The sequence below is a fragment of the Podarcis tiliguerta genome, assembly GCF_965153285.1.
Source record: "Podarcis tiliguerta genome assembly, chromosome: 12".
In the NCBI taxonomy this organism is placed as follows: Eukaryota; Metazoa; Chordata; class Lepidosauria; order Squamata; family Lacertidae; genus Podarcis; species Podarcis tiliguerta.
Window position 1 is genome coordinate 16,515,699 of NC_139545.1, and position 12,640 is coordinate 16,528,338.

General features: G+C 43.4%; 1 protein-coding gene and 1 long non-coding RNA gene across 7 annotated transcripts in view; one reads left to right on the forward strand and one right to left on the reverse strand.

Moving 5' to 3' along the window:
- Positions 1-12,640, reverse strand: part of LOC310660487 — a 330,629-nt gene that overhangs the window by 71,143 nt on the left and 246,846 nt on the right. The window lies entirely within an intron of this gene.
- Positions 1-12,640, forward strand: part of OSBPL10 (oxysterol binding protein like 10) — a 74,578-nt gene that overhangs the window by 21,902 nt on the left and 40,036 nt on the right. For 5 of the 6 annotated variants that reach the window (XR_014503341.1, XM_083404830.1, XM_083404831.1 and 2 more), the window contains exons 4-5: positions 5,594-5,788; positions 10,188-10,398. Coding sequence is in view for 5 of the 6 variants with exons in the window: in XM_083404830.1 (XP_083260956.1) it covers positions 5,594-5,788; positions 10,188-10,398 (406 nt within the window). In the remaining variant the exon portion in view is untranslated. The remainder of the gene's footprint in view (positions 1-5,593; positions 5,789-10,187; positions 10,399-12,640) is intronic. The other variant, XM_083404834.1, reaches the window with a different exon arrangement.

Here is a 12,640-nt window from a genome sequence, read left to right on the forward strand (position 1 = left end):
CGGTAGCACTTTGCCACTGGACGGGCAAGGCAGTGAGGGGTTTAGGATAGCGCTCTGATAGCCGAGGGGCCAAGCCAAAAAATGTGTTGCATCCTGAGAGAAGGACTTTGTTCCTCTAGTGACATCGTGATTTCACCCGTATGCTTGGAATCTCAAGCCATAGGATCTGAAATAAAAGCAAGGGCCATAGATGGTGCAGTGTGATGTTTGGGTGAGCTCTTTATGACCATAACCAACTGCCAATAGCTGATTCCAAGGACTTCTAATTGCAGGTGGTAGAAAAAGAAATGGCTTTTCTAAACCACACAAAATAACCACTGTAAAAAATTATTGGGCTGTAAAGAAAATGCCCTAGTCTTTAGACTAGGTAGCAATTTTTCCCAGTCTCATAGCCCCGGCATTCCTCATATTTATAGAAAATGTGCTAAGTAAAGGGGTGCTAGGTCAGCGATTATGTTTAATGTCTTATCTAACATGCAAAAAGACTATTATTAATAGAAGTGATGTCAGTACAAGCCATTTATTCAAAAGCTGCTACAGTCAGCCTGTCATTTTGACCATGAGTCAGAGTAATCACCTACTACAACTTTAATAATTCTGAGGCATGTCTGAGGCAATGTCCAAGAAATCCTTGCTTTACTCCTTGTACAAAACAAAAAACAAAAAATGGCAGTATTCCCCTCCCTCTCTTTCTATATATTTTAAGTGAAACGCTTTGTATTCTGAACAACAGTGAGTGAATTCCACCAGGTTTTCCATCAGGTTTTATAGCTTTTCCCTTTCTCGTCCAGAAAATGTTTGGCTTGATTATTTAGCGTCTGTATAAATGGGATGTGGGTGGCGCTGTGGGTTAAACCACAGAGCCTAGGACTTGCCGATCAGAAGGTCGGTGGTTCAAATCCCCACGACGGGGTGAGCTCCCGTTGCTCAGTCCCTGCTCCTGCCAACCTAGCAGTTCGAAAGCACGTCAAAGTGCAAGTAGATAAATAGATACCGCTCCGGTGGGAAGGTAAATGGCATTTCCGTGCGCTGCTCTGGTTTGCCAGAAGCGGCTTAGTCATGCTGGCCACATGACCCGGAAGCTGTACGCCGGCTCCCTCGGCCAATAAAGCGAGATGAGTGCCGCAATCCCAGAGTTGGTCACGACTGGACCTAATGGTCAGGGGTCCCTTTACCTTTACCTTTACAAATGAAGGAGAAATTTTACATGTCTTAAACTCATTGTTAAAACTCGCTTACCTTTATTCCCCTGTGATTTGAAATGTAACTTATAGATGTGTGACCTTCTTTATCTTGTATGATAAATCAGCTACAGTCAATATGGCCAGTGATGAGGGCTGATGGAAGTTGGAGTCCGACATCTGGAAGGCCATGAATCCCCCTCTCAGTTCTTCGTATTCGTATTCTCGTATTCGTATTCTCATGTAAATCCAGTGGCGTAGCGTGGGGGGTGCAGGGGGGCCGGCCGCACCGGGCGCAACATCTGGGGGGGGGGGCGCGCTCACACTCGCAGCTCTCTGCCCCTACCGGGTTAGGGGGCACAAATTACTTGCCTTGCCCCGGGTGCTGACAACCCACGCTACGCCACTGTGTAAATGCTAAGACAATTAATATTATTTTCTCTTTGACCTCTTTCTTTCTTTCTTTCTTTCTTTCTTTCTTTCTTTCTTTCTTTCTTTCTTTCTTCCTTCCTTCCTTCCTTCCTTCCTTCCTTCCTTCCTTCCTTCCTTCTTTCTTTCTTCCCACGGTTTTCTCATGGCTGTGTGTCTCACTGTTTTGAAGTTAAGTCTTTCCCCCGGACTGAAATATACTTCCTTTTTTTGACTTTGGGTTCTTGTCTTCCCATTCTTTTTTAAACTGTTTATGCAATCACATATTCTCATCAAAGCAGAGATCTTTCTTTTTATCTTCCCAGACAGTAGCTACATATTTTCGTTTTCAGTTGTCAAGTATTGCTTACATTTCATTATTTTCTTCGTGTCTTTTATCTTGTCCCAGTGGGTTATTCTCATACTCTTTTTAGTTTGTCTTCTATATTTCCACGGTAATCCTCTTTGGTCTATTTTGCTTCCTGCGTTTCACCTCCTCTTTGTTTGCAGATATGATAGGTTTTTTTCTCCTCATTCTTATGATTTCTCTGAGCTGGTTGCCTTTTTCCTCTTTCACATTCAATTTAAGGCTCTGTTTCTTCATTCTCTAGCTCCTGCTGATCTTTCATTGAAAGATATTTTCATCGAAAGATATTTTATTCATTCTCGATATTCTCCGTCTCTGCATTTTTCTAGTTCTTTGCTGCTTGTTAAACCACATATTTCTTCCCTCATTGTATCTTTGCACACTTTTCTCTAAATGGGCCTTTTTGTGTGAAATTCTTTTTGCAGCTGACTGAATTTGATTCTTTGTAAAGAAACACCTAAATCCAGCTCCTGAAAAATAATTTATTTCTCTTTAGTCTCTCTCCCACAGTTCTTTCCCCCCGTTTTCCTTTTCCTTTTTGCTATTTTTTTGTTTTTGTTGAATAGGTCAGGACTTGTAGTATTTAGTGTGTGTTTTTAGGTGCTTCATACATATCCTGCACATGGCCCAGAGGCTCAGTGTTCATTACAGAGTCCTTGTATTTGGGATTGCTTCTCTCTAAGCCTGCTATAGAAGTGATATGCCAGAGAGCCCCACCAGTTGGATTTGCAAAGATAGATGGGCCTGGTTTATAGCCAGAGTTATCCCTGGATGGGTTCCACCTAGTCCGTCTGGCCCTTATGGTGAAACAAATATATTCCCATTCTGGGTTTCCCTTCATTGGAGGAAATCAACCCACAATTGGCTCCTTGAAGTCTTGGTTATATAGTGATTATATTATTTTATTTCTAGACTGTCTTCATCTGACAATTGTAGGGTGGCATACTACTGGAAGTTAGGGTACAACTCAGCTTGCAGGGTTAAGACCAGGCACCCCAAACCTTCGGCCCTCCAGATGTTTTGGACTACAATTCCCATCATGCCTGACCACTGGTCCTGTTAGCTAGGGATCATGGGAGTTGTAGGCTGAAACATCTGGAGGGCCGCAGGTTGGGCATGCCTGGTTAAGACTGATAAAATAAGCTCCCTGCCCTTATTTATCTCTATGCTTACTTCTGTCTGTTTGATGTTTAGAGTGGTAAGTCTTAGGTTGCGTTATGCTTACAACTTCCAGCTCCTCACACACAGTCTCTGGACCTCGAGGCAAGAGGTCCTGATGGTTCTACCTTCCGAGAACAAAAGTGCTCACGTGGTTTCTATGTTTCTCCAGCTAGATGGGGGGGAAAGGAGTTCTAAAGTCCTGGTTTACTGTCAACAAGATTCCTGCATTTGCAAGGGGTTGGACTAGGTCAGGGTTCACCAAACTTGGGTCTCCAGCGGTTTTTTTGAACTACAATTCCCATCAGCCCTCACCACTGATCTTGCTAGCTAGGGATGATGGGAGTTGTAGTCCGAAAGCAGCTGGGGACCCAAGTTTGAGAAAGCGTGGACTAGGTAACTCTCACAATCCCTTCCAACTCTATGATTCTGAGAATGTACTTCTTTTAGTAAAGCTTTTTTAATTTTATACCAAGTCTCAGTCTGAATACCTTTCAGCTAAAGGCGTGCTCCGAGCAAGGATTCATTTAACTAAAATTAACATCTGTTGCAGCGTACAAACCCTGCATGCCAACACACACACAATAGTATATAATATATTTAAAAGCTGTGAGGTGTGAAAGTGTGGTTTTGGGGAGGCTTGGGCAGCCCTTTTTGGGAGCCACCAAACACAGCCAAATAAAGTGTGAGGAATGGCTTGGCCCCTTGGCCTCAACTTGCTCCAGGGATGAGATGAGGGGATGAGACCTCTTTACTGCATTTGTCTCTTCTCTTTTCCCCACCCTGTCTGTTTGACTTTCTCCTTCTTGTGCACAATCCCTGCTTTCCCTAGCAAACAAAGGGCATATCAAGTATTTCCTCCATATTTCACTGTCCAGAGCCTGGTTAAGTAAGTGAAATTTCTTGCACAAAATAGGTGATAGATTTGTTTGTGCTCCTGAAGCAGAGTTTGGCCTCGGGGTAGATGTATCTGTCCTGAATATTTCAGGTCATTCGCCACTCTCCTCAGTATTTAGAAGGTCCTTTTGACAGCTGAAGCGGGGGGGGGGAGGGCCTTGTTTGCTGTCACTGCTACAGGGCTGCTTACAAAGGCAATCTGTATTGCATTCAGGCTCTGTGGTTTAAGTACTGCTTGAACACTAATAATCTCTCCTCCAGCTTCAGTTGTGAGAGCGCCTCATGAACAAAAGATGTGTGCTGCCAAAGTCTGTAGGAGAAAGCAAATGAGAGCATCAATATTAATAGACAAATAGCTGTACATGGTATATTTTAGTGCAGCAGCTAACCTTTGGAGTTGTGCCATGACAGTTTGCAAAGCACTGTGAGGATAAAAATCATTTGCACCCACTGCAATCTGGATGCTACTAATTGGTCTATGGATGCACCCAGAGCCCTGTCTAGTCTTGTGTTCATGGGTGAATTTTGCTTGTTGGAAGATTCAAGATGCAGGCAATGTGTTTGGGCAAGTCCGACATTATAATTTGTGTGCTCAACCTTCACCTATGAAGCAGAGAGGGTTTGACCTCCTCTGTCTAGGGTAAGGTGAACATCTCCTTGTAAAAGGGGGTAGTTCTAGCTGCCTTGCTGTTTAACATTTACATGAAAACTCTGAGTGAGATCATTCACAGGTATAGGGTGAGGACCAGCAATATGCTGCTGACAAACAATTCTTCTTTTCTCACACTCCTCTCCTTCATCTAATGAAGGCAAGGCAAGGGAAGTTCTGAATAGGTTCTTGGGTGTAGGCATGGTCAGGATTAGGGCCAATAAACTGAAACTGAAGCTAGGCAAGGTGGAGGTTCTTTTTGGTGGGAAGTTCATCTGCTTAGGTGAGTGGTGTTCACCTATCTCTGAATGGGGTTGCTGTCCCTTGAAGGATTGGGTTTCCAGACTGGGGCTCCTTCTTGATCCAGTTTCATCACTGAAGATGCAGGTTGCTTTGGTGTTGTGGACTGCCTTTTGCCAGCTGTGTCAGCTGCAACCCAATTTACACAGCCATAGCCTAGCTTTGGCTGTCCGTGCACAGGCAATCTCCAGATTATAATCTGCTGAACATCCTTTGAACAGCAGTGTTTGCACTGTCTACAAACATCTTGCCTAGCCTGGTAAAAAGGAGGCTGAGAGGAGATATGATAGCTATCTTCAAATATCTAAACGGCTGTCACGTGGAGGATGAAGTAAGCTTGTTTTCTCCTGCTCAGGAGGCTAGAACCCAAACCAGTGAAGTCAAGAAAGGAGATTCCCAACTAAACTTTCTGACAGTAAGAGCTGTTCAACTGTGGAATGGATTCCCTTGGAAGGAGGTGGACTTTCCTTCCTTGGAAGTTTTAAAGCAGAGGTTGGGTGGCCAGCTGCGATGTATGATTTAGCTGAGATTTCCTCGGGATCGCTTCTGACTCTACAATTCTATGATCTCCTCACTAATTGAGAGAGTTCCTTATGCTGTCATGTTATGCTTTTAACTTCTTGATTATTTCAGAGTACTCCAACCTCACGAATGAAAAGCTTGTCTTTGTTGCCTCCTGGAACATCCAACTCCACATCTTCTTCGAGTTCTCAGAAAAGCCTGAATCAAGTTGGGCCACCAGTTGTCACCATCACACATCACAAATCACCTGCAGCAGCCCGAAGAGCCAAGAACCAGTGTCCTGGCCAGCTCAATGAAGTCAGAGAGGTAGGGGACAGATAGAGCTTTCCTGTTGATGCAAAGCATGCCACAAGTGGGTTTTCCAGTTCTAAAAATTCAGATATTTAACTTGAATAAGTTCTTGTGGTTTAAGATAAATACTAATTTTACCTTTTATCGGTGCAACATTTTGTGTGTGTATGTGTTTGTGTGAATAAAGTAAATGGATGATTAGCCGGCTCAAAATAATATACTTTAGTTCTGCTTGGGGAATTGGCTGAAATGAATCTTAGCAGGAAACCTGTACATTCTGTCTCTTTCTCCTGTCTTCACAGAAGCAAGTCCTCTTCATTCTGTGATTAGCATGCTACCTATTTTGCAGAGAAAGTTTTCTGTACTTAGTTCGGGTTTGGAGAGCTGCTGTTGCGAATTCGGAGTTTGAGGGGAAGCTTGTCTGTGTCTGGACCAGCTTAAAATCTTCCACCCAGTTCCATCAGAAGGAGGAAAATGGACCTGTAGAGCTAGAGATTCCCTTCTCCTAGTTGGTTCAAAAATGCCTTTCTTTTGTAAAAGCATCAAGAAAAGAGGATGAATCAGGGCGTTCTCGTTTGGGTGCAGTTAGCTGCTCATACATACATTGCATGGACTCTCTTTGCAGTGTAAAGAGTTCACTTCAGCCATGGGAAGCTGAAGTGGTACCGTCCAAATGTTTTGGATTGCAACTCCTATCAGCCTCAACCAATATGGCTAATGGTTGGGGATGGTGGAAGTTGGAAGTCCATCATCATCTGGAAAGCAACTGCATTGGCTTCTCTTGACAAGCCATCTCCTGCTGCATGAAGTTCTAAGAAAAATGACTCTACTCCTTAATAGTCTTGGTCCACAAGTGGGCCACAATCCATCTTTTCAAACTGCTTCTTTGCTGCAGGTAGAAGCCGCGATATCCATGCAATCCTAAGGGTGCAACTCTACCAGGGCTTGTCTCTTGTGTGCAATCTTTCTGGATAAAAACGCTTGCCAGGAATTGAGCTGCACAAGGCCATGATAATAGGGGTGCAGGTGGTGTCTCCTTGCTTGCAGCAGTGGGAAGATGAAAGGACTGTATTAGGGAGGAGGCTTCTCAGGGATTATTTATGAACCTGTGCATTTACAATTAAGATATTCTAGGAGGTCAAGCTTTGTGGGCAAAAAGAGCTTTCCCCTTAACGAACCTGCTGCAATCGAACTTCTACTCTTTTCGTGGCTGAAAGCTGCCACTGTCTACTGATGGCTCCGCACTAGGGGTTTTAACAGCTTTGATCAAGACGGAGTACATAAGGAAAGTGGGAGCTTTAATAAAAGCTGTCTTCTAAATGAAGGAGATGCTAGTGCCGTAGCTTCAGATGAATAGAGATCTCTGAAAGCTTTAGTGCTTTTTACTTGGCACAGGTGCGCTACTAAGACGGAACAACTCTGTGTGTGCCCTGTTTTCTGTGATGGATTTTGTTCCATTCAGCACTGATGGATAATACGAGTTGTAAGTAACAGTGGTACTACGGGGATGTGTGGAGAGAGGAATTGTATGCCAGATCTGCTTCCTCTGAGAGATAAATCTAGCAGGGTAAAATAACTAGTAATACTTGCTAATAATTTCCTGTCGTGCATGGTGGTTATTTGAATTTTATTACATGCAGTGGACATATGCTCCAGAATTGGTTTTACGCAGGGATAAAATGTCACTAAGCTTATGGCATAGCTTTTTAAGGGGTCTTGATGAAACAATGAAAATGTTACTGCCTTTTTTTATGCTGCATAGCCAATGTGGTATCATTCAGATGTTATGGACTACAGTTCCCATAATTCCAGACCAACACCACCCAGGGGACTTCCCCTTAGCTATCACTATTTCATAGGGATACCAGTAAGAGAATTTAGCACCTGCTGGTATCAGTGATAATCATTTTTATGTATGTAGAGCGGGTGGTGCTGTTGTCTAAACCACTGAGCCTCTTGGGTTTGCTGATTGGAAAGTTGGTGGTTTGAATCTGGACGATGGGGTGAGCTCCTGTTGCTCTGTCCCAGCTTCTGCCAACCTAGCAGTTCGAAAGCACACCAGTGCAAGTAGATAAATAGGTACCACTGTGGTGGGAAGATAAACAGCGTTTCCATGCACTCTGGTTTCCGTCACGGTGTCCTGTTGTGCCAGAAGCAGTTTGGTCTTGCTGGCCACATGACCCGGAAAGCTGTCTGTGGACAAATGCTCTCTCCCTTGGCCTGAAAGCAAGATGACCGCCGCAACCCCATAGTTGCCTTTGACTGGACTTAACTGTCCAGAGGTCATTTACCTTTACCTTACCTTATACCTTCAGATTTTCAATTTTGCACCCAGCATTTATTGGTTGTTGATTGCAAAAAGATTAGGGATTTAACACCAAAATTATTAAATACATGAGGGTAGGCATGATCAGAGAAATCTCTGAATGAATCCTTTCTGGTGGCATGTAGGGTTGAGTTATATAGGATTGGATACTACCCAAGGTTGTGTGAGTGTGTTTGTGAGTGTGAGAGAGAGCGCGCTACACAATCTTTAAACTTTACATTTCAGAAGATGAATCTTTGCCCTTCTTTGCTACATGCTTGTAATCCTAAGAGAGTAAGCTTCAATATTGGGCAAAGAGCTGAACTGCAGGAACATGTGCTTATGCTTGCCTGTGGCAGAAAAATGTGTATATTTTAACCAAGCTGCTTCACTGACTTCTCAAACTTGCATTGGGGGAACATTGGAATCTGGTTGCGTCAGTCCAATTCTAATCTTGTCAAGCATTTTGCCATATTCATGCTGAATGCGATCTATTTTCTGAAGGAGGGTGTGGGGAAGCACCAAAAGCTTTTTGCTAATGGAATTGTGGTAAAGAAAGTCAGAGGATTGCTATAAGAGACAGAACACTTGTGAGGTTATTGATCAATAACTTAAAATATCTTTAGAAGAGCATAAATAGAGCTTTTGAGACAAATCTGGAACAATAATGTAGCGCATTGTAGATTCAGGGTTGGTACAAAACGTACTAAAGATCAGGCATTGTGGGTCTCATTTCCATAGATCCTGGCTCCTATTGCTGTTCTACCAAACAATTATTCCGGCCAAAGTAGTAATAACCTGCAATCGTGGAAAATATTCTAGTAAGAAGTAACTCACTTTGAACTCCCTAGGCCACAACCCTAAGTTCCTTTTAAGTGTGGAAAAACCTCAATTTGAACGGAAAAGCTTTCAGAGAAGCGAAGGGCACAATTGGCACTTGATTACATGAAGAGTTGGTCCCTGCTGTATTGAAATAGGCAATGCTGTATCCATTCCTAAAGGAACCATCTCTAGATCTGGTGTTTTTGAACTAGATATCAAGCAGTCACAAATACCCTATTCTTAGGTTGTGGAGAGGGTCACGGTAGGGCAACTAGCAAACTTTATTGAATGGTACTGATTATTTTTTAAACCCATTCCAATCTTGGTTTGGGCCTATGATTTCCTACTGCAGTGAGTCCGTGGGGTAGGTTTTGGGGCACTGTGTTACATCTGAAGATTTACAGACAGTGTACAGTTCATTGGGGTTTTCTGTTATTTAGACTTGCTATCATATTAATAAGGGATGCGGGTGGTGCTGTGGGTTAAACCACATAGCCTAGGGCGTGCCGATCGGAAGGTTGGCAGTTCAAATCCCCGTGACGGGGTGAGCTCCCGTTGTTCGGACCCAGCTCCTGCCTACCCAGCAGTTCGAAAGCACGTCAAAGTGCAAGTAGATAAATAGGTACCGCTCTGGTGGGAAGGTAAACATCGTTTCCATGTGCTGCTCTGGTTCGCCAGAACCGCCTTAATCATGCTGGCCACATGAACCGGAAGCTGTACGCTGGCTCCCTCGGCTTGTAAAGCGAGATGAGCGCCGCAACCCCAGAGTCGTCCGCGACTGGACCTAACGGTCAGGGGTCCCTTTACCTTTACCTATCATATTAATGGCATTTGCCATTAATATGTGAACTGCCCTGAGATTTACAGGTAAAAGATGGTATGCAAATTTTAATAATAATGGTGATTTCTGTATTAGATTAGCTTTCAGCTCCTGACAGACTGACTGAAAATAAAGTTTTAATTGGTGAGTGAAGATAGTGTATAGAATGATACACCCTTACAAGATACCTGAATATCATTTGGTATGCACATTCAGGGCAAAATTCTACATTTCATGTTAGAATGCTAGTTTTTGAGGGGGAAAGAAAAGGTGCTAAATATATTGTAATGCCATGTCCCTTTGGTATTCATTTGGTAGAATGAAAGTTGGTATTAAATTATGGATTGGAGCAGGATCTTTTTCCCGGCTGTAATGTGCAACAGAGAAGTCAGCAAGCAGTGATAATAGTAACCTGTTGACAAATTGGCTGCACATATGAATGTTTAAATATGTACATATACTTGCAGATCATGAGCCAGGTGGAGGGACAGCAGAAAAGCCTTGTGCAAGCCATTGAATCCCTCCCAGGTTCTGGTCCTCTTTCTGCCTTGGATCAAGACCTGCTGCTTTTAAAAGCTACCTCTGCTGCCACCCTCAGCTGCCTTGGAGAATGCCTGCATATGCTACAACACAGCATACAGCAAGCGAGCCAACACAGTAACAGGACATTGTCTTCAGGTGAGCAATGCTAACCTTCTCATAGAATCATAGAGAGTTGGAAGAGACCACAAGGGCCATCGAGTCCAACCCCCTGCCAAGCAGGAAACACCACCAGAGCACTCCTGACATATGGTTGTCAAGCCTCTGCTTAAAGACCTCCAAAGAAGGAGACTCCACCACGCTCCTTGGCAGCAAATTCCACTGTCGAACAGCTCTTACTGTCAGGAAGTTCTTCCTAATGTTTAGGTGGAATCTTCTTTCTTGTAGTTTGGATCCATTGCTCCGTGTCCGCTTCTCTGGAGCAGCAGAAAACAACCTTTCTCCCTCCTCTATGTGACATCCTTTTATATATTTGAACATGGCTATCATATCACCCCTTAACCTCCTCTTCTCCAGGCTAAACATGCCCAGCTCCCTTAGCCGTTCCTCATAAGGCATCGTTTCTCGACTCCTCTCTGGGAGTTACCAATAGTATCGTAACGCCCCCTTTCTTAAAAAGAAGACTCGCCTCTCAACAGAACACACAAGTCATTTAACCAAAGTGTAAAAAGAAAAAGGGAGCACCTGTGAAGTTTCTTCACAGTTCTGGGTTCTTATATCACGCCTAAGTCAAACCACGGCTTTGCACAAATGTGAACTCCTAGAGAGAAGATGCTAGCTGCTTCGCTTCTCCCCAACTTTGCTGAGCTAACCCATGGTTTGGTTTTTACCATGTTGACCAAATCTGGACTTGTGGTCTAGCTCTCCTGGACAACGCATGAGTTACAAACCATGGGGCAAACCTTGGTTACAGCTGATGGTTAGTTTGGAGAGAGCTAAATCACGAACCCAGGTTTGGATGTGATGCTAAGCCAAATTATGGCACAGCGTCAAAAAGACTGGGGAGCTGCAAAGCAGCTAGGATCTCATTTCCAGAAACCTCCATGCTTGTGTGTTCTTGAAATGAGCCAGCTGAGCTTTGATGTTGGGTTTCAGACTGGAATGTTTGTGTATAAGACTTGCAACACAGGCCAATAAACAGCCAGGAAAGTCATGCTAGTTTCTTTGCTGGTGCTTTGTGAAAGCATAGCCTTAATCTTGCATTCCAAGTACAGATACTGAAGATTGGGTTGCCACACTGCCAAATTGTCGTAATCCATTGGCTGATGCAAATTTAGCTTAGCTTGTTTTGTTTATGCACTGTGACAATAATGCAAACTGTAGTTACCTTTTGTTTCTAAATAGGAATGACCTTTTGGCATATTAAGCCCATGCAGGTCTTACAGAGGCATTTTAAGTTCTGAAACTGTTAGCAGTTAATTTCTAGACAGTCTTTCATTTGAGCTACAGTTTCAGAACATCCTCAGAATCCATTAAATTCCATAAACGTAGCATTGGAAGTGCAAATATATAAAACAGCTCACACTTTGCATTCTAACACTCTCGTCATTATCATTGAATGTTGTTCAGTACCTAACCTTTTGGGTCTATAAATAGCCATAAATTTTCAAGTGTCAAATCTACTTGGGTGAATTCCCCCTAGGTTAAGTTAATTATGAACATCTTCTTAAGATCGACAATTATTCAGGCAAAAGTATGCCAGTTTAGACTTGATATGGCCCAGTAATAGGCTTTTGCTTGCCAGCCATTGGTCATTTTCAAAGTGGCACATGCCTCGAACATGCTAACCCAGAGGCTTCTTTGCACCTTAGAGGGAAGATGATTTGTCATCTGTATGATAACCTCGGACTTTTGCCTTTGAGCCAAGCCCATTGACTTTGTGGGCCATTTGCAATAAAGCGGTGGTGACCAGGAGATAGTGGCTACTGAGTTATGATGCTGCCCTGGTTCTGATTTGAGTTGAAGTATGTGTTTGCAGCTAACAAGAATCGGAACCTTTTTAAAATGATGAGCATCTCCTATATCCTGTTCTTGTGAGGAATTGCTGCCATCCGTGATTGCATGGGACAGTCTGGTCCACGGTGCCTTCAATTTATTGGCGGTGTTGCCGAGTTTTCAATGAAATATGCCTGTGGAGAGGCTGTTTGCCCAAAAGTTATACCACGAACACCTTAGCTGAAAATATCACTGGGTCACAGAGTGTGCAAATTCTGGAATTCTGTCTTTGTTCCATCACAAACACCTGATGTGAGCAAAACAGGGTTAGTAGAATTCTGTTGTTGTCACACAAGCCTGTCCTCCCTTTGATCATGGAGTGGAAACTGCTTCAAGTCTTCTTCTTTTAAGCTAACGTCAACTTGCCTATCAATGCCTATGCACC